Source organism: Capsicum annuum, chromosome 9, assembly GCF_002878395.1.
Source record: "Capsicum annuum cultivar UCD-10X-F1 chromosome 9, UCD10Xv1.1, whole genome shotgun sequence".
NCBI classification, from domain to species: Eukaryota; Viridiplantae; Streptophyta; class Magnoliopsida; order Solanales; family Solanaceae; genus Capsicum; species Capsicum annuum.
Window position 1 is genome coordinate 99,498,822 of NC_061119.1, and position 18,892 is coordinate 99,517,713.

The 18,892-nt window shown below is 35.2% G+C and overlaps 2 protein-coding genes across 8 annotated transcripts; both read right to left on the reverse strand.

Annotated features, from left to right (window-relative positions):
- Positions 1–1,434: 1,434 nt before the first annotated feature.
- On the reverse strand, positions 1,435–10,442 carry LOC107842461 (thioredoxin H9). Of its 3 annotated transcripts, XM_016686314.2 has the most exons (5): positions 10,301–10,442; positions 10,001–10,082; positions 6,176–6,331; positions 2,445–2,567; positions 1,435–1,875 (listed from the first exon to the last, which is right to left on the reverse strand). In XM_016686314.2, the coding sequence occupies exons 2-5, from the start codon at positions 10,016–10,018 to the stop codon at positions 1,714–1,716; spliced, it is 459 nt and encodes a 152-aa protein (XP_016541800.1). In that variant the 5' UTR covers positions 10,019–10,082; positions 10,301–10,442; the 3' UTR covers positions 1,435–1,713. The 3 variants fall into 3 exon arrangements, with proteins under 3 accessions (XP_016541800.1, XP_016541799.1, XP_016541801.1); XM_016686313.2 differs by lacking the exon at positions 10,301–10,442 and having other exon boundaries at positions 9,920–10,046; XM_016686315.2 differs by lacking the exons at positions 2,445–2,567; positions 10,301–10,442 and having other exon boundaries at positions 9,920–10,046.
- A 3,231-nt stretch (positions 10,443–13,673) lies between these two features.
- LOC107842462 lies at positions 13,674–18,631 on the reverse strand. Of its 5 annotated transcripts, XR_007044946.1 has the most exons (6): positions 18,424–18,602; positions 15,873–15,969; positions 15,683–15,765; positions 15,481–15,586; positions 15,078–15,152; positions 13,674–13,942 (listed from the first exon to the last, which is right to left on the reverse strand). XR_007044946.1 is itself a non-coding variant. In XM_047396924.1 (5 exons), exons 1-4 carry the CDS (start codon positions 18,611–18,613, stop codon positions 15,149–15,151), a joined length of 426 nt encoding a protein of 141 aa, XP_047252880.1. In that variant the 5' UTR covers positions 18,614–18,631; the 3' UTR covers positions 13,674–13,942; positions 15,078–15,148. The 5 variants fall into 5 exon arrangements, 2 of the variants coding, with proteins under 2 accessions (XP_047252880.1, XP_047252879.1); XR_001665802.2 differs by lacking the exon at positions 15,873–15,969 and having other exon boundaries at positions 18,424–18,608; XR_007044945.1 differs by lacking the exon at positions 15,873–15,969 and having other exon boundaries at positions 15,683–15,717; positions 18,424–18,580.
- Positions 18,632–18,892: the final 261 nt, after the last annotated feature.

Sequence of the window (18,892 nt, forward strand, 5' to 3'; positions counted from 1 at the left end):
GAAGAAGAAGAAGAAGAAGAAGAAGGGGAAAAGGAAGAGGAAGAGGAGGAGGAAGAGAAAGAAGAGGAGGAAGAGGAAGAGGAAGAGGAAGAGGAAGAAGAGGAGGAAGAAGAGGAAGAAGAGGAAGAGGAAGAGAAAGAGGAGGAAGGGGAAGAAGAGGAAGAAGAGGAAGAGGAAGAAGAGGAGGAAGAAGAGGAAGAAGAAGAAGGAGGAGGAGGAGGATTTGTGATGGGTTTGATAATAAAATTGATGGTGTTATGAGATGGTGGGTGGGTGTTGTGAAGTAGATGCGCGGGTGGGGTGGGGGAATTTAAATTTATTTTTTTTGGCTTAAATTTTTTATTTAAACGCGCTTAATTTTTATTTCAATTAATTCTTTTGTCACATCAGTTTTAGGGAGTAAAAAAATTCATTTTTATATAATTTAGGTGTGTATTAATATTTTTATTTCAATTAATTATTTTGTCACATCAGTTAGTTTTTTCTAGGGAGTAAAAAAAATTACTTTTATATAATTTAGGTGTGTATTAGGTCACTTCAATAGTTTAGGTATATCTTCGACTTTTCAGATATAGTTTAGGATGATTTTAATGTTTTTTTTCCTTCACAAAATGATCAAGAAAATGTTGTTCGATTGACCATAGATGTCTTACTTGCGACTACCTCCCCCCTCCCCCCAAACTCCCCACCCCCGCAACCCCCTATACAAAGCCCCTCATGTTTATTGACTGTTACTGTTGATGGTGATTTAAGAGAACAAATCAAAAGTTGCTTTTACGAATTACGGGAGATATTATTTTATGTATTTGACAAGTATATATAGATATCACACGCCTATGTGACCTTAGCAGGCGCGGCTGCTCATTTGTCCAGATAAAGAAGTCGCAGATTAACGATCAACTTAAAACATAGCGTCACTATAATGATTCCTCAAAATTGAATTTGCTAAAAAATACACCCGTCTAGACATGCACTACATCAAAACAATTCTAATTTTGGGTCAGGTGATAAAAGAGAAAAAGTAGTCAGATACACCAAGCATTCCCAAGGTCCAAAATAAGGCACAGCTCAAGGTATAATTTAAGTTTCCTGCCTAGACGCCAGCATCGGTAACTAATTTGACCACTCAAGAAACCCATACTTTATAAGTCACACAAAAATAACTTTGCAGTTGCTCCGATGCTCCTTTTTGCCAAATTGGGAAGAATGAAATAATCAATTCATAAAGTGGCTCCAACGAGTTTGTAATTGGACAACGAATGGGAGCACGTTTGGTACATCTGTCATCACTCATCCAGTCTGCTACTGTCGTTCACCACATCTTCAGTGAAGAAATAATTCGAAATTTCTATTGATAAAAATACACTAGTGGATCACATTATATTATACAAGATTTTTTGCATAGAGCTTCATGCTACTTCAAAATCAGAACGATTGAGATAACCAAGCCTTAATTTTATTCCAATCACATCATTCTTTTTATGTTTTTTGATCTGTTTTTATTTTTTTGGTTGGGGGTTTTGAAGATGGGGACTGCCTTCAGTTCTTTTACATACACACGAGATATCCCAAAATTTGTAGTGGCTCAATGTACAACTGTACAACATATTGGCAACAACTCAAAGAAAGGAAGGAGTCCTAATGGAGATCTGAATTTCTTGACAAAAACTGGAAAGCATGGATTTTTAAGACAATTCCCACCTCCAACTGCAATTACTGCGGTTGTTTCTCGCATGCAACCTGTGTGTCTGCAATTGCGGTTATCTTCTTCTGCAGCTCTGGTTTATTGGCTCCTACAAGTTTGTCAATCTGCTCGCCTTCCTTGAGGAAAAAGAAGGTTGGAGTTGCTTTGATATCCCAGGATGAACTGAATTCCTGAGCCAAATAAAAAACAACAAACAATGAACCTGAGCTGCCAAAGCCTTCAGATTACTGTAGGAAACAATCCAACAAAACATGAGACAAATACTCTTATCGTGCGAATGCTAGTATCATATAACTCAATTCAAATATTTTTCATTTATCTCAAGACACCGGGACTCCAGAAAAATTACTTAAAATAGTCAGTCTTAATAGAGTAGAAATTATTTTTCTTTTAAAAAAAAAAAAAAAAAAAAAAAAACCAGCCCGGTGCACTAAGCTACCGTTATGCGCAGAGTTAGGAGAAGAGTCCGACTACAAGGATTTACTGTACGCAGCCCCACCTTACATTTCTGCAAGGGGTTGTTTCCAAGGCTTGAACCCGTGACCTCCTGGTCACACGGCAGCAACTTTACCACTTATTACCCTTTAGAGTAGAAAATATTTTTTCTTTACACGAGGAAAAAGAACTCTAGAATTTTTTTTAAAAAAAGAACAGTAAGACCTAAACAACTAGATAGTTAGGAGGAGAAAGGGTATGGGATTGAACCTGATATTTCTCAATTGAAATTTTTGCTACTTACCGTAAGCTCATCAACATCGACTGTTAGAAACATCAGAGAAAGATATTTCTCAGATAGCTCACAGTAGAATGGAGCAATCATTCTACATGGACCACACCATGAAGCACTGAAATTTGCAATAACCTGCCAACTTTTCACTTGTGTAAGAAAGTTCCAAAATGCCAAAGACAGCAACAACAACAACATACCCAGTAAAATCTCACAAGTGAGGTCTGAGGAGGGTAAATGTAAGCAGACCTTACCACAACCTCGGGGAGGTAGAGAAATTTTTTCCGGAAGATCCTCGGTTCAAGTATAGCAAATGCAGGTACAAAGAAGAGGAACATAATGAAGAAAATATGACAACTAATCAGCCACAAAAAACCAATAATCAGCCACAAAATAGTGTGATAACCGCAACACAATAATCAACAACAATGATACATATCTACGGCTAAACCCTAAGCTACCATATTGTGGTGCACGATAACGCTCCTACTCGACTAACCTTCTACTCTAATACGAGTCCTTCACATCCCCCTATCAAAAATGTAAAATTTAAAGCTAGCAAAAGGCGATGAATCCATATGTGGAAACCGCTGCACCCTTCTGTCCATATCCTTCTCTCTTCACATGTGTGCGCACAGTGTGATGAGAAGAAAACTTTTGAGTTTTTTGCATTAGAGTTAAATTGCCTTGAATATTGTTTTTATAAGAAGTGTCTTAAATGTTGGTGCGGCTGGCCTTCTTGAAGATTAATTTACATTCACGCAGGTGCAAGTTTGGTGTGTTAATACCTATTGTTTCTTGTTTCTTTGCTATCTCTTTTCTAGCTTGTTTTGACTTGAGCCGGGGATCCAACAGAAACAGCCTCTCTATCTCACCTCTAAGGTAGTGGTATGCACTGCGTACACTTACCCTACCTAGACCCCATTTTGTGGAATTACTGGGTATGTTGCTGCAGCAGGTGTAATTTTGCATATGACATTGGTAAGACTGGTGGTAGTTCAAGTTTTGGAAAGTTCTTAGTGAAAATGTTAGGGATCACTGCGGATCTGCATAAGGGCAAGTTAATGGTAAATACGACAACCTATCCTCCTCCTGGAATAAACATTCAAAAGTTTCATGCAACCACCACTATGTTATTGCATTACCTAATAAAACCCAAACATAGTCCTGGGAGGAAACAATATAGTACCTGTAAGGATCTAAAGGGGAAAAACCCCATCGTAATATCAGATTCCCAAGTTGGCATGGCTAACCTCCTATTTCAGTATTTCTGTTATATGTTATACTGTAGAGAGGAAAGGACTCAAAACATTAACCATTCCCATGAAGCTCCAAAGATTTCTCAAAGTATTTAGCTAGACAGTGATTAACATCTTATTGAACCAAAAAAAAGCTCTTGAATGATTGAAAAGTACTATTAAAAAAAGAAATGCAAAACAAACCAAATTTTTACACACAAAGCCATCAAGAAACACCCACCTAAAGACAATACACACACAAAAGAAGGGGTATAATAAAATACAATGTGTACTCATTAAATGGCAGGCCTAACAACCGTTCATATCAGTGCTGAAAGCAAGATCCACATGGTCGTTATTCATTCCCTTCAAGAAAGCAAAACATAAAAACACATCCTAAAGTCTCTTTACAAGTCAGTCCCCTAAAACTTCGATTGAGCCTAGCATAGACAATTTCTCCATAGCATGAAAATTTATGGGAAAAGACGAGTGACAGAGAATTCATAACAGTGATCTCAGTCCAAGGAATATATATAGACAAAAAAGACGCATGTATCTTTCATAAGCAATAACTGAGGCATGCGGCTGTGGAGAAAGATTGCGAAGTTCTCTCCAATGTATATATAATGAAAGCTTCCCCATACTTTTAGTAATCACAAGTTCGGGCCAAGATGACTGTACGTGGAGTCAACCCCAAGACTGAGAATTTTTCCTTAATTGCATATCCTCAGCAAAGCACCAAGTTTTACATATCAAGCTGATAAATCCCTCAAGACTGACTTTAAATCTACCAAACCAAACTTTTTAACATATTCTTAGCAACTGATAGTTATTGAGTCGGTCTGTGTGGACTGAGAAAGTAATTAGTTAGAAACCTAGCTAATAGTGTTGAATTGTCAACTCCAAGACTGAGAATTTTTCATTAATTGGATATCCTCGGTCATAGTCACCAACTTTTACATACCGAGTTGATAAATCATTCAAGATTGACGTCAAATCTACTGACCCAAACTTCAACATATCCTTACCAGTTGACAGTTATTGAGTAGGGAGTTAACGCAAGGCGGAGGTTTAGAGACAGATACTAGAGTCAAAAAGGTTTCAAGGTGAGCATGACCAAAATTGAGTACTTGAAATGCAAATTCAGCGATTCATGAAGCGGATGTGTACGTGATGTTTGGCACACGGGTCATCCTTAAGAGAGGAAGTTTCAAGTATTTAAGGTCAGTAATCCAAGGTAATGGAGATTGACCAGGATGTCACAGACCGATTGGGATGGAGTGGATGAAATGGAAGCTCGCATTCAGTGTTTGGTGTGATAAGAATGTGCCATCCAAACTTAAAGTTAAACTTTACAAGGTGGTGGTTAGACTGACTACTAAGTTGCTCCAACTCAGATGCAGGTATCCAACACTGACGCGGATCTGAAGGTCAGATTCGGCAAAATCTAAACTTTAAGATTTGAGGGTACGGATCTGGATAGGAAAACGAGTGTTGGAATTCAGCAAACAAATCAAAATTATAAAACTAATAAAGGGAAGCCCAATGCACTAAAGCTCATGCTATACGCAGGGTCCAAGGAAGGGCCCAACCACAAGGATTTATTGTATGCAGCCTTACCTTGCATTTCTACCTGTTTCCAAGTAGTCTAAATTTTGAGAGATGTTTTGTGTAAAACTTACATGTATGTTGTAGAATTTATTCTTTTATGGCATTAAAAAAAATAAATTAATTGTCGAAAATTCAACATACAAATAATTAATTTAGAAATTATCCCTCTTTTCTATGAGAAAGAAAACATATATAAATAGCAAATATGGACCATGAAGAAAGGCTAAAAAAGATTGAAGCTGTCATTTCCCATGTCTTAAATTTGTTTTTATCTTTTACTTTTTTTGATAACCGTGGTGTCCAGAACAGCTTGCGCACACCTCGACTAATTCCATGGGATACCTGTCAACCTCACCAGCAATACGTACCAGTTAACACTGACGACCAAGGCTATATAAGATGGAAAGAATCACTAAGTGTTTTGTCCTTGTTGGGAATTGAACACGAGACCTCATGGTGCTCAACTCACTTCATTGATCACTAGGTCACACCCTTGGGGTGCACATGTAATCGTTTAATTTGAGAAATCAAAATCTCCATTGTCCCCCGAAAGTTTTCCATGGCCTCTGGTCAAAGTATCCGATGTGGGTTGCCGAATCCCGCACCCGCACTTGTCTCGTGTTGACAGGGTTTGGCAGCAAATGCTTTGAATTTATCACCAATGGAAAAAAACCACACTTTTCCAATAAACGTCTACATAAAAATATAAGTGTCTTGTGCAATCCAGCAAAAAGTAAAAATTTAAGTTTCTTCAACTTTTGGAATAAAAGGGATGCAATTCCAATAATTCAAGTTCCCTCTAGTGTTTGCTTGGCCATTTAATAAAAAAAATTCTCATATGACAGAGAGACACATGTATAAAATGGCTAGAAAGAGAGAAGTAATGATTCTCACAATTTTGCCCTCTTTATTTGCTTCTGCCAACTTCTGATCCCAGCTTTCTTTTGTAGTAACAAGGCATACATTTCCACCAGCAAACTCGACATTATGGGCAGAATCATCAGCATCACTTGCAGAGCGTGACTTGATACAGGAAAAAAGGTTACGTACCTGGAAAAATAATGTACACTATAACATAAAAAAAAAATTCATACTAATCCACTTCCTCTCAAATAATGTACACTACAACATAAAAAATTCTTTCATAATAATCCACTTCCTGTGTCATACTATGAGATGTTGGACAACTGTTTCCTCTTTGAGTTTCCAAATAGATACATGACGGAACAAGTTCTACAGGGAGAATGCCACAGTGGAAGAAAAGCAGACTCAAATTAGAGTAGTGAAACCCTTCTGCAGGTTGTGTGCCTATCACTCACAAACCCAAATCCATCTGGATTACGGCTTTGGGTCTATTAATGCATCTCTAGACGGAAGAGACTTTCCGTGAGATCGGAGAATTCTGCGGCGGGTGGTTGGCAACGGAGGAGGAAATGAAACTAAGAAACCACCTCAAATAGGCTAGGATCGAGACTCGAGGGGATGGTCGGAACATGCCAACAGAAGTTACCATCTCCAGAGATGGAGTTAACTTTATTATTCCGATATGGGTAGAAAGGAAAACACGATTCGAGCTGTCGCCGGAGAGAGAAGGACCCGTCATCGGAAAAGTTGAGAAAACCCAAAGGAAAAACTAGCGGATAATAGAGACCTCATCCTCTGTATCCGAGACTCCAGAACATGTTGATGGTGATGGAACAGGGGAGACAAGTGTGGGGGCAACTGGAGTTTTTTTAAAATTAACTGCAGAAGCACGTGATGGGCATGTGCACAATTTAAAAAACAAATTGGACTTAAAACCTGTTGGGCCGGATTAAGCAAAGATTATTATTACTAATAATTTTAACCCACAACCCAATGAAGACTTCTTCCAGGAGGTTATAGTGGACGAAACTGTGGTAAATTTTTCTTCAGATTATCACATGTGAAGAAATTAGAAAACAAAAAAAGTTGCCATGACCACTATTGATGAACAATTACAAATTGAAGGAGGAGGAGGGGAAAAAGAACTTCAGCAACTGTGTGTAGACAACAGTAAAGAGATTGAATATAAACAACAGGGGGAGATCATCACGGGTGACATCGAATTGAGACAGGAAATGTTGGGGATAGTCAATTCTGAGGAATTATGGGATGTACAGGAGATTGAACCTCTTTGTACATAGCAACAAGAAGCTCTAATTGAAATGGAGAGGAAAGCTACAGAATGGATTCAACAAAACTTGCTTAAATTCCATAAGATGTTTGGGGTAGATTTTCAGGGGTTTGAAGAGGAACCACTTGAACTCCTAAGGCGGGTGGATAAGAATGGGGCAATCGGGAGTAGTTAGAAGAACAAAAAACAGAGGAGCACAAAAGTTGAAGAATCTGATCTTTTGACGTCAAATTCAAAAGAAATGATGATAGAGGGAATTGATCTCATGTAGTTACACCATTCAATAATATTTCTCTTATATTTCTCACAGCTATGAATGGATTCAAGGGAGGTAGAGGTAGACCGAACAAATATTAGAGGAGGTAATTAGACAGGACACGGAGCAGTTACAACTTACCCAAGACATGACCCTAGATAGAAAGGTGTGGAGGATGTTAATTAGGATAGAATGTTAGCGGAAGGGAGTGCATCCATATTAGTAAGTAGGAGTGCTTTGTTTTATGGTCTGTACTAGTAGTCGCAGTGCTTCACATATAGTTTCTTATTCTTGGAGTTTTGATGGGTGACGTTTATTGTTTCGGGTAAATCGATAGTAGTATTATTTTGTGGTAGTCTTGTTTATGTTACTATCTTTAATTTTATTACTACCTATTGTTTTGTGCTCTTACATTAAGTCTTTCCTGGACTATTTTTGTCTTGAGTTGAGTGTCTTGGAAACAGTCTCTCTACATCACCCCTGAGGTAGTGTTATGGATTGCGTACACTCTACCCTCTCCATACCCCACTTTGTGGGAATACACTGGGTATGTTGTTGTTGAAGATTTTCAGTTAACATTTGAGGGAAATGTGATTTACCTTACTGACTATTTGTTAATTAACTTGGAACGCGTGTTCCATGAAGTTGACAATTGACTACGCAGGGATCACCACTAATATTGTTGTCTTTTGATTAGCATATGCTAAGCTCCTTATCAGTTTATAGTTTTCTAATGCAAAGTAGATAGATCATTGTTGTGTTTTCGTCATTGGCAATCACTGCTCGTACAATCATATCATTCTTGAAAGTCCCTTGGAAGTCATCATTGTGCATGAATGCCACTTGATTAGACACTTGGGCGTGAATGCCATTTGGTTACACAGTAAAGAAATGGCTAAACACTAATTCTTCAAGGGATCCGAGTTTTGCTACATTATTTCCTGTGTATCGTCAAAATGGGAAGTTACTTGACTCCTTTATAAAATTTACCCACAAGTTCTAATCTATACATGTTAACCCTTTTTATTTACTAAACCAAATTTAATGTACGTGCAATGTATATCTTATATTCTCCTAGTCGACGCATGTAACACATTCATTTAATGGTTTAATAAATATATCAAACATTATGCACACAAGTGGGCATACAATCCTGTAAGACGGGGCGTACAACGTTTTCTTTTTATTGGTAGACTGGGCATACAATATAAAGTTGGGACTATAATTCTTTGGTTGGGTTGATCTTTGTTTTGTTTTCTCTGATTCTTTGTTAGCTTCAGAATTTCTATGCGTACTTTCCAAATTCTAATTCTATCATTATCCTGGTTGACAGAATTTTCTAGGTAACTACGACTACTAAAAAGAGTTATGACAGCCAGCATAATAAAAACACGGGACTGATTCAAGCTTAATTAGGCATTTCTGTTCTATAACATCAATTTAATTCACAAGCTAAAATTAGGGCCTTGTCCCCCACTTCAGCAAATAAAATGATACTCCCTCCGTCCCAAATTATGTGTCATCATTTCCTCTTTGGTCCGTCCCAAAAAGAATGTCGCATTTCCTTATTTGGTAAAAGACACAATTACAATTTTATCCTTAGTTGTCCCACTTGATTTTAAATACTATTACTCCTTTTTTATTTGTCTTTTCAATTAAAAGTGGTCCCACTTAATTTTAAATATTATTACTCATTTTTTTAAGAAGGATAATTTTGTAACTTTAACAAAGTCAATACTTGTTTCTTAAATATCGTGTCCGGTCAAATAACGATACATAATTTGGGACGGAGGGAGTAACAATTATTACAGCCTCAGACTCATACAAGTTAAGGCCGATTACATAAATCCTCAATAACCGTGTTCCCCACTTCAGTAAATGTCACCTGAAGATTCCAGACCATTCATAGTCTTTCAGCTGGCTTGGGGAGGATAAATCAATAATCAAATTAACTAATGCAAAACAATTAATAGATAAAAGCACTTAACTTTCCAAATTTGCAACACTTGCTCCGTCCTTTGTCAGACAAACACATGAGTGAGGAGAATGAAAAGGCTCAAACGGAGATAGATAAAGAGCATGTGATTGCCAATTGAACTAAGTAGAGAATTGAACAGATCACAAATAGGAGGAGATGAAATCAAGTATAGAAAGGGTGAAAGCAGAGATGTGTAAAAGCATAAATCACAAATAGAGTAAATGCATAAACTCCACTTATCATTACTACCAGATGAATTCCTCTTTCACATAGAAATAAATTGAAGAGTCGTCGGTAGTAAATTGAAGAATCGTCTGTAGAAAAAGGTACCGTATCAGAGATCCCCATATTCAAGTACAACTTCCAATCAAAGCAGAAGAATGGTATCAATCCAAAATTTACTTGCTGAAATCTGAAAAAATTACAACAGGAAAAAAGATTAGGCCTGAATTAAACCCACCCAAGTAAGTTATAAGCTGTTTGACCTAAAACTTAAGACCCTTTCCCCCAATTTTTCTAGTAAATAAGTACAACAGCGTGAACAATTAACAGCAAAGCTTAGATATATTGAGGAAGAGAATAGCATAATAAATAAAGGATAATTAATTAAGCTATAATTAGAAATCCTACAGCAAGGAAATAAAGATTATGCCGGAGGAAATTGGGTAGGAGAGTATCTGAGGGGGGAATTCAGACAAAGGATCAACGTGTTTATGAAAAGATTGGGGATTGTTGATTTTTGATGTGCGTAAGAGGAGAAGAATACTAGATGATAATGATGATGCCCTCTAACGCGCTTTCGGACCAATTTATCCCAAACGTGTTTCTCCTTTTGTCTTATATTTGTCAGATTCTACATGTTGCACAACCTGTTATATTAATGCACGTGAAAATTAACCTGCTACTAATTTTTTTTCAATCCAAGAAAAAGATTAAAATATACAATCTTGTTATAAAATAATAAAGTATAAAAAACACGAGTAGAGAGAGAAGAGATAATAATTGTTATTTCTAAGGATGAATTACAATGAAACCCTTTATTTATAAGAGAAAACTAATTTTGGAGTTTGTAACTTTTCCATAAATAAGCATATATAATATATGGTAAAGTAGTTAATCAGTAAAGTAGACATTCACTATATATGATACATTTATAGTATTCCTCATTGAATGTTTAATTGATAGATAATGTATCTCGTTAAAATCTTACTAAAAAAATTCAGTGGAAAAAAAATCTAGTGAAGGAAAAATAATACACATCTCTAACAATACGCATATAAGTTGTCTCATTAAAAACCTTAAAAGGAAAATCTATTGGGACAAAACCTCATAAGGAAAAAAGAGTACAACGCATATTAACTACCTCTAATGAGAACATCCTTGAACCTTTGCATCCTAATCTTGTGCACCATCTTCTTAAAAGTTGCAATTGAAAGAGGCTTGGTGAATAAATCAGTCTAACTGTCACTTGAATGAATCTGTTGCACGTTAATATCAGCATTTTTTTGTAGCTCATCTATGTATAAAAGTTTTGATGAAATGTGTTTCATTCTATCTCCTTTTATGAATCCTCCCTTAAGTTGTGTTATGCATACTGCATTATCTCCATATAAAATTGTGGGTACATTGTCACATTTCACACCCCATTTTTCTCGTATGAGATGTATCATAGATCTCAACCATACTCATTCTCGACTTGCTTCATGAATAACTATTATCTCAGCATGGTTCAATGAAGAGGCTAGATAGACTGCTTTGTATATCTCCAAGATATAGCAGTATTCCCACATGTGAACATATAGCTTATTTGAGATCGAGCTTTATACGGGTCAGATAAGTACCTAACATTAGCATAACTAACAAGATCGGGACTACAATCTTTAGAGTAAAATAAGTCTATATGTTTGATCTCATTCCGATGTCTCTTAGCAGGAGTAAAACTATACCTTGCTAACAAATTGACCGAAAAAGGCTATGTCGCGCCTTGTAATATTTGCAAGATACATTAGTACACCAATTGCACTAAGATATGGTACTTTATAATAAAGGAGTTCTTCATTTTTTTCTTGAGGTCGAAATGAATCCTTATTCAATTATGTATGTTTCTCATTTAAGCAAATATTCTATTGCTTTTGAAAACTCTCCAAGAGTTTCAATAATTTTCAAGTTATAAGCTCATACAATATAAGGATTCTAAATAAGTTTCCCTGAAACCTCTATATGCTTCAAACATTTTGAATCCTTAGAAACTTTTCATTTAAATTTTGTCAAGTGACAATATTCAACATTTCATATGTGACATCTTCAAGTGTCTGGACTGCAAATCAAATAAGTTTTACACTTACCAAGTGCATCCTTTCATGTCACTTGATAAATATTTCAACGTCAGCATGCTTAAATAAACGTAGAATTTAGATACTCATAATCCTTTGCAATATTGCGTCAATATTGTATCAAAGATATCGTTGACGGTTTCTCATTTTGTATCGGTTTGCAATGTGACATAATATTTTAAGATCTCATCACTTTATTATTTTTAGGTACCTGAACCTTTCATAAAGTTTCATGAAGTGTTATGTCATGGGCTCTTCAAGAGCACATTGCCTTCTTATTATGATTATTTTCTCCTTATCTTTTTCAGGGATTATTTCATTGGGAATCGATTAGTCTAACACACTCCATGCATACATAGACTTTATCCTTTAAGAATGCAAAATAGGAGCACTTGTAACTTAAATGTGATACTAAATTTAAGTCAATGGATGTTTCAAGTATTTGACTTGAATTATCTTTTGAATGAGGATCTGATGATAATTCCTAACATATTTCATAGCTACTTATAATCTCCCCCTTATGTTAGGAAAACTAACATTTATCCTCTATCTTCATTGAGGAATCCATCTTTGTGCATCATGGTATATTATTAATTATATACCGCACATCAAAACTATTAGATGGACTAGTTGGTTCCTGACCTTGAACCAATTGAGAGAGAAGAAATAATTACAATTTATTGGTCTAATGCATACAAGTGTTATTGTTAGTAATACATAATATTTCAGACCAACACATGAAGTTTTGTTCTCATTAGCAATGGTTTAGTTATTTATCGAAGACATTTAATGCCAAACCATCATCATCAAGATTGTCTTAATTACAAAATCTGAAAGTTATGCTCTTAACTCAATTTTATTGAGCAAGCAACTTTATGAATGTCAAACTGCAGGTTGACAATGAATGTACATGTGATAATCTTATATTGATGCATCTTAATAGATCACATGACTGGTGAACGGGCCCATATTCACCTTTTATACTTTTTAGATTTGGAGGGATCAAATCCCAACATTAGTTGGTCCAACCAACTTATCATGTGAACAAGCAACATAAATAATTCTTGAAGAATCTTTTATTTCTTCAACATATGTCTAATACTCAATATGCACATCTTCACGATGGCAAATCGTTTATGTTAATAGATTAAATGATTTGTATTTGTAACTCCAAGTTACCATAACATGTGCAAAAAATTTTTAGTAAACATCAGATTTACTATTGCATGACACTACAAAAAGGGGTCAAATTACGGGAGTTAATTTTACAATTTGCGGGTATTTTAAACCCCCGCAAAATGTAATTCCGACGGTTCCCAAAACCCCAATAACATGAGTCATCACAAATAATTTCGGGAGTTTTTTTTGGACTCCCATAATTAATTTGCGGCAGTTATTTTGCGGAGGTCGACCCCCATTACTCTAAATTTAATTATTTTTTATAATAAATTTTTATTTAAAAATTGCGGGGGTTTTAAAACCTCCGTAATTTTTTTAAAAAAAATTAGTAAGCCCATCAATTTTCAATAACTAATTATAGATTCTAATTTTAGCTCAAATTTAATTGTTCCTTTAAACATAACCTACAATCCAATATTTGTTCAATTCATATATCATTCATACAACATGAGTAATTAAACATTGTAATTGACAAGTATATCAAAAATATATTGAACATTAAAATTCAAAATTAAATTTTCAACATTAACATCTTCAAACTCCAAATTTTCAACATTAACTAGTATCTTCAAACTCCAAAATCAAATTTATACACAAAAGCTTCAATATTCTAAGATATATTCCAACCACACAATTACATCATCATAATTGAATATCCAATACAAATACAACTAAATCAAAGAATGTCATTAGGATCATTATCATCATGTGATCTTCTTGCATCCATGGGCGAAATGGGTCCACTAGTCGCATCACTTAGCTACATAAAAATGCAAAGTGTAAAAATCAATTGATAAACTGCTTTTACTATAAGTAAAGAGGACATTAAGCGAGTCTGACTTAGCAATCTGAATAAATATATTATGCAAACAATATAATTATTCATAAGGAACTTCAAAACAACACCAAGAAAATCTGAAGTTCAAGATTTCAGGTCAATGGTCTATTGGAACTCTTTTATGAGAAGCCAAGCTACTCATTCCAGATAGTTCTCTGTTTTGCATATTAAGATGAAAGAGATAAGAGAGTAAGCGAAGAAGATGCAAGTGTGAAATGCTTTCTTATCTTGTTTATCCCTAAAAAAACCTCCACTGTGAAAGGTGTTGCATTTCCTTTTATTTATAAATGACTTTGCCTGGTTGTTCCCCTATAAAAGCTCTTGTAAATAATCACCAACTATTTTGGCTAAAATCTTAAGGCAACCTAGAATATGAAATAGTTGTTTTACCAATGCAATGCTAAAGAGCTCAGGCAAGATTCCAACCAACCATATTGGTGTTGCCATGAAAGAGGAGCAACCTCAGACTCATGACATTTAGCTAATAGTCTGATTCTATTCTATTGTGAAACAATCCATTAAATCAACAGAAACAGGACTAGAGAAGTATCAGATATAAGAGCTACAAGCTTATTACCTCCAATTTTTGAAAAATATAAAGAGTAAACTCCAAAATAAAACTATTATTCAAGGTATATCCAGAATCACCAAGAACATTTAAATCACTTGTTTAAGCTTTCATCTTATTGAAGAAGCGCAAAAGTATTATTCCAAAGTTCAGAAACCAAAAGGGTCAAAGTTGAGTTTAGGTTCTCATTACCGCCTCGGGAAAATATTTCTTTTGACCCGTCATACAACAAAACAAAAGAAAAATTAATCTTCAAGTAGCAAGCCAAATACATCACAATGGAATCAAAGAGCAACTACAACCTATAAAGGATACAGAACACAACAACCCAGACAACAACACAAGAAAAACTTCCAAGAAATCCCAAGAAATAATTTATTTGTGGCTTTCATTCGCTATGTAAATTACAACAGTATTCCATATCCAGCCATTTCATTCTGCAATTTAAGGTTAAGTAACTTTTCTAGAAGAAGTCGGCAAAATGAGTACCTTGACTGTGATATCTTTATACATTGAGAGAACTGTTTCCATATTTTGATGGTGAGTTTGCAAATGCAATTTTACCTGAAAAGTTAATTATAAGAATGATTAGAGAAAAACCATGCTTATTATAATATACACATTTGGTTTTAAAGAAACATAAATTGAAATTAGAATACGAAGAGAACATAACAAAATGGTTTAGTTAAAAAGAAAAAATGCAGAAATAGTAACAATATTTCAGGTCCAAATAGTCCTTTTAAGTCAAACACAATTAGAGAGGAGGGGGAGTTTGGGGGTGGGAGCAGGGTTGTGATGAAGAGAGACGGAGCTGAGAAGAGAGATAACTTTATTTAAAAGGTAAACTAATGTGTTAAAAAGAGAGACAACTGTCAATTCTTAATCTTCTTACATGTTAAGTAAAAGATCAGCCAAAGAGCTGCGCCTGATGTGCTCTTGTCTCATTGCAACATCTGTGAAGATAATTTGATTTGGTTGTAGGCCTTGTACAGCAACATCTATATAAGCGAACTGAATTAGCAAGAATTCATATAAACTAACAAGTCACACAAGAGAAGATCAGAGAAATGCATTGAGTGGAAGAAAATACTTACATACGCAGAGCCTCTTCTCTGCTGCAACTGGAAATCTGAGAAGCCAAAGAGCACTATTTGGTACATACTTAAGGATATTGCACCTGGAACATACCAATTCAACAAGTTCTATAGCAAGTGCTTGTGCTGTTGACCAATTTAAATCAGTCCTAGTAACTACCATGTCATAAAAATCTCAGGATCCACGTACCAAGCTAATTAAAACATGCAAATAAGAATTTATCCTCATGCAGTCTATAATCAGAATACTTCGGCTGACAATATATATATAGCACATCACAGTTTTTCTACAAAGAACAACAAGAGACTCATCAGCAACGAACAATATCTAGAATACTTAATCTACTCTTCTATTAGTACGGGAAAAGAAATTATTCGATTATTATGTGGATACTTGAGCCTAAATCCAAATTCAAAAGTCGAAGACCTATCAATACTGTTATATGAATACAGTATGTTACGATGACCCCAATAAGTGTGTGGTGTTAGGTTCGTGTATGCTAACAGGTGAAACTCAAAGGTTGTTTTCAACTATGTTGCTCGAACTCTAAAAAATATCACTACACCTGTATCGGTTTCTCAAAAACTATTAATCTTTTGACGAATCCGACATACACCCAACAACATATTTGACAATCCGAATAACATAAGCTTCTGGGCATAAAAATCACCTTGATTGAATTATAGAGTAAATAACAATGTCGAATAAGGCAGTAAAGTAGATGCCAAAAATCTTTTCTATGGATACACTCCAAATTAACTTCTTAAAGCCATTTCTCAGCTACCAAAGGTTTATTGTGGGCAAATTTAATCATTTGTTTAATAAGAAGATACGGAGAGGGTAGTGTGTATGAGACCTTACCCCTCAATAAGATACCGAGAGGGTAGTGTGTAATAGATCTTCCCAGCATGAATGAAAGAAGAGTTGCCAAATTTTGCATACTTATCTTGAGGTACTAGACCAGTGAAGTTGTTGAATGAGATATTTAAGAAATCAAGACAAGAAAGATGAGGAAAATCATTGGGAAATTTACCATTCATATGGTTGACAGAAACACCTAAATACTTAAGTGACTTAATGTGTGAAATTTGTTCTGACTTAAGATAACCAGTTTTGAGTTCTTGTCAAGTTATACCCTTTTCTATCTCTCAGGCTAAGTTACTTGGAATCTTTAAAAATATTGTTGCACCCATGTCGGATTCTTAAAAAATACACTATTTTTTTAGGATCCGGCACATACCCGTAGACATTTTTAAAGAGTCCAAGTAACTTAGCTCTCAGTTAAAGCTCTCTGGATCTATTAGTAGCCAATACCTGACTGCACTGCTTACGACTTCTTCGCTAGCTCTAAGAGATGTGGATATTGAAATAATTGACAAACTGATTTTTGTACCTTATGTTGAAATGACACTGAAGTTGATGGAGCAATTTGGTGTCTTTGTGGAGCACACTAGTAGCTGGAATAGATTCTTTCTAAAATGAGGTCAGAAGTACAAGTCTGTTTTACTGTGTTAATGTATTTGATAATTTGGTTCCCCTGATATGTGAAGCTAACAGTTACAAGAATATCGCAGGTCTCCTGGGAAAGCATATGTGGAAGGAGATGCCTCAAGTACTAGCTATTTTTTGGCTGGTGCAGCTGGCACAAGTGGAACTGTCACTGTTGAAGGTTGTGGAACAAGCAGTTTATAGGTATTAACCATTCTATTGAGACCTTGGAGGCAATCACATTCTACACTCTTACATCTTGTGCTTAGAATTTGTGACAACACCATAATACTCCTTATTTTTCTTCTATTCACAAGCTTAATCTTGTGTAAGTACTAAAAGAGAAGAGTGTAACATGTGGTCTACATCTTAGTCTTATAACTGCATAAGTTATTACTATGTATTCATGTTCAACACAGATATATATTCACTGACTAGCATAGACAGTCTCAGTGTACTTTTACAAGCATACATTTAGTATATTGAAATAAAGCCTAAAATAGCATAAGATATGCTTGCTGAAACTAATTTTGATGACAAAGTTATCTTATCTGGTTGTCCTTTTGAGGTGTGTTTAGTAAGATGAAGCATATCCGAGAAGCTATTTTCTGGTGTTTGGTTACTAGAAATATTTTCCAAGAAAAAATGTTTTCCACAAAGGAGGAAATGAAACTTTTCCTCACTTATGAGATACAAGTCATTTTCTTTAACAACTACTTCAACTCTTACTCCATATCCCTCGCTCCAACCAGTGCTTAGATTATATTATCAGCTCTTAATACTCAATAACATCATCAAAATATAATCCAATTTGCTAAGGCTATTATCAATCTTTAGTTAATACCAAACACACCTAACCGGATAAGTACCTTTAGTCCTCATTACAACTATCTTTGTTCCATTCCACATATCTTGCTCCTGTTAATACACATTACTTTCACCCATTCATTTTTAATATTATGGCTAACACTATTGACACTCCACCATAATCTCGATTCAAAAACTCTATATCAAAATATATTCTGCAAATAAGGCGCTAGAAAAGCAATTTGTGATAAAGGACTAGAAAGGACAAATCTTTAAACCACAAACAAAGAGAAACCAGAGGGTAGCATTGTGACTTAGCTAGCCGACCAGAGTAGCAATGGCCAGTCAGAGTATCAATCGCTTATATTGTTAGTGTTTATAAGTTGAATCCAAAATAACAGGTCATGACCACGCCAAAATCAAAACAAAATGGAGCTTAACTTACCAAATTGTACTTGAGATCTTCCAGCAAATGCACTCACACTGGAATGAATAAGATTTTGGTAAAAGCTGTCAATAGATTTAGGGGTTTTGGGGAAAATGAGAGAGAAAATATTTTGAGGGGAAATTATTGGCCAATTAAAAAAAGAGGAAATGTGTTTTTTATGCCAATACTCACCGCTATTTTTTTCCATGGATAGCAGGGGTTAAAACCTCCATAAATTTATAAATTTTAGCGACAGATTTTTAATCCCCACAATTAGACCCATTTTTTATAGTGTGAATTTCGTATCAATAATCAATAAACTCTCAGTTTATTATGGCATGTGATTTCATTATGCTTGGGTAAATTTTCACATTCGTGTTTCTTATCACAGTAACTTGAAGATATTCAATCTTCCAATTATTCTACCTCTTTTAGAGGTTGATTGTGATATCTTCAAAATAAAGAATACGTTTGAGTATATATACAG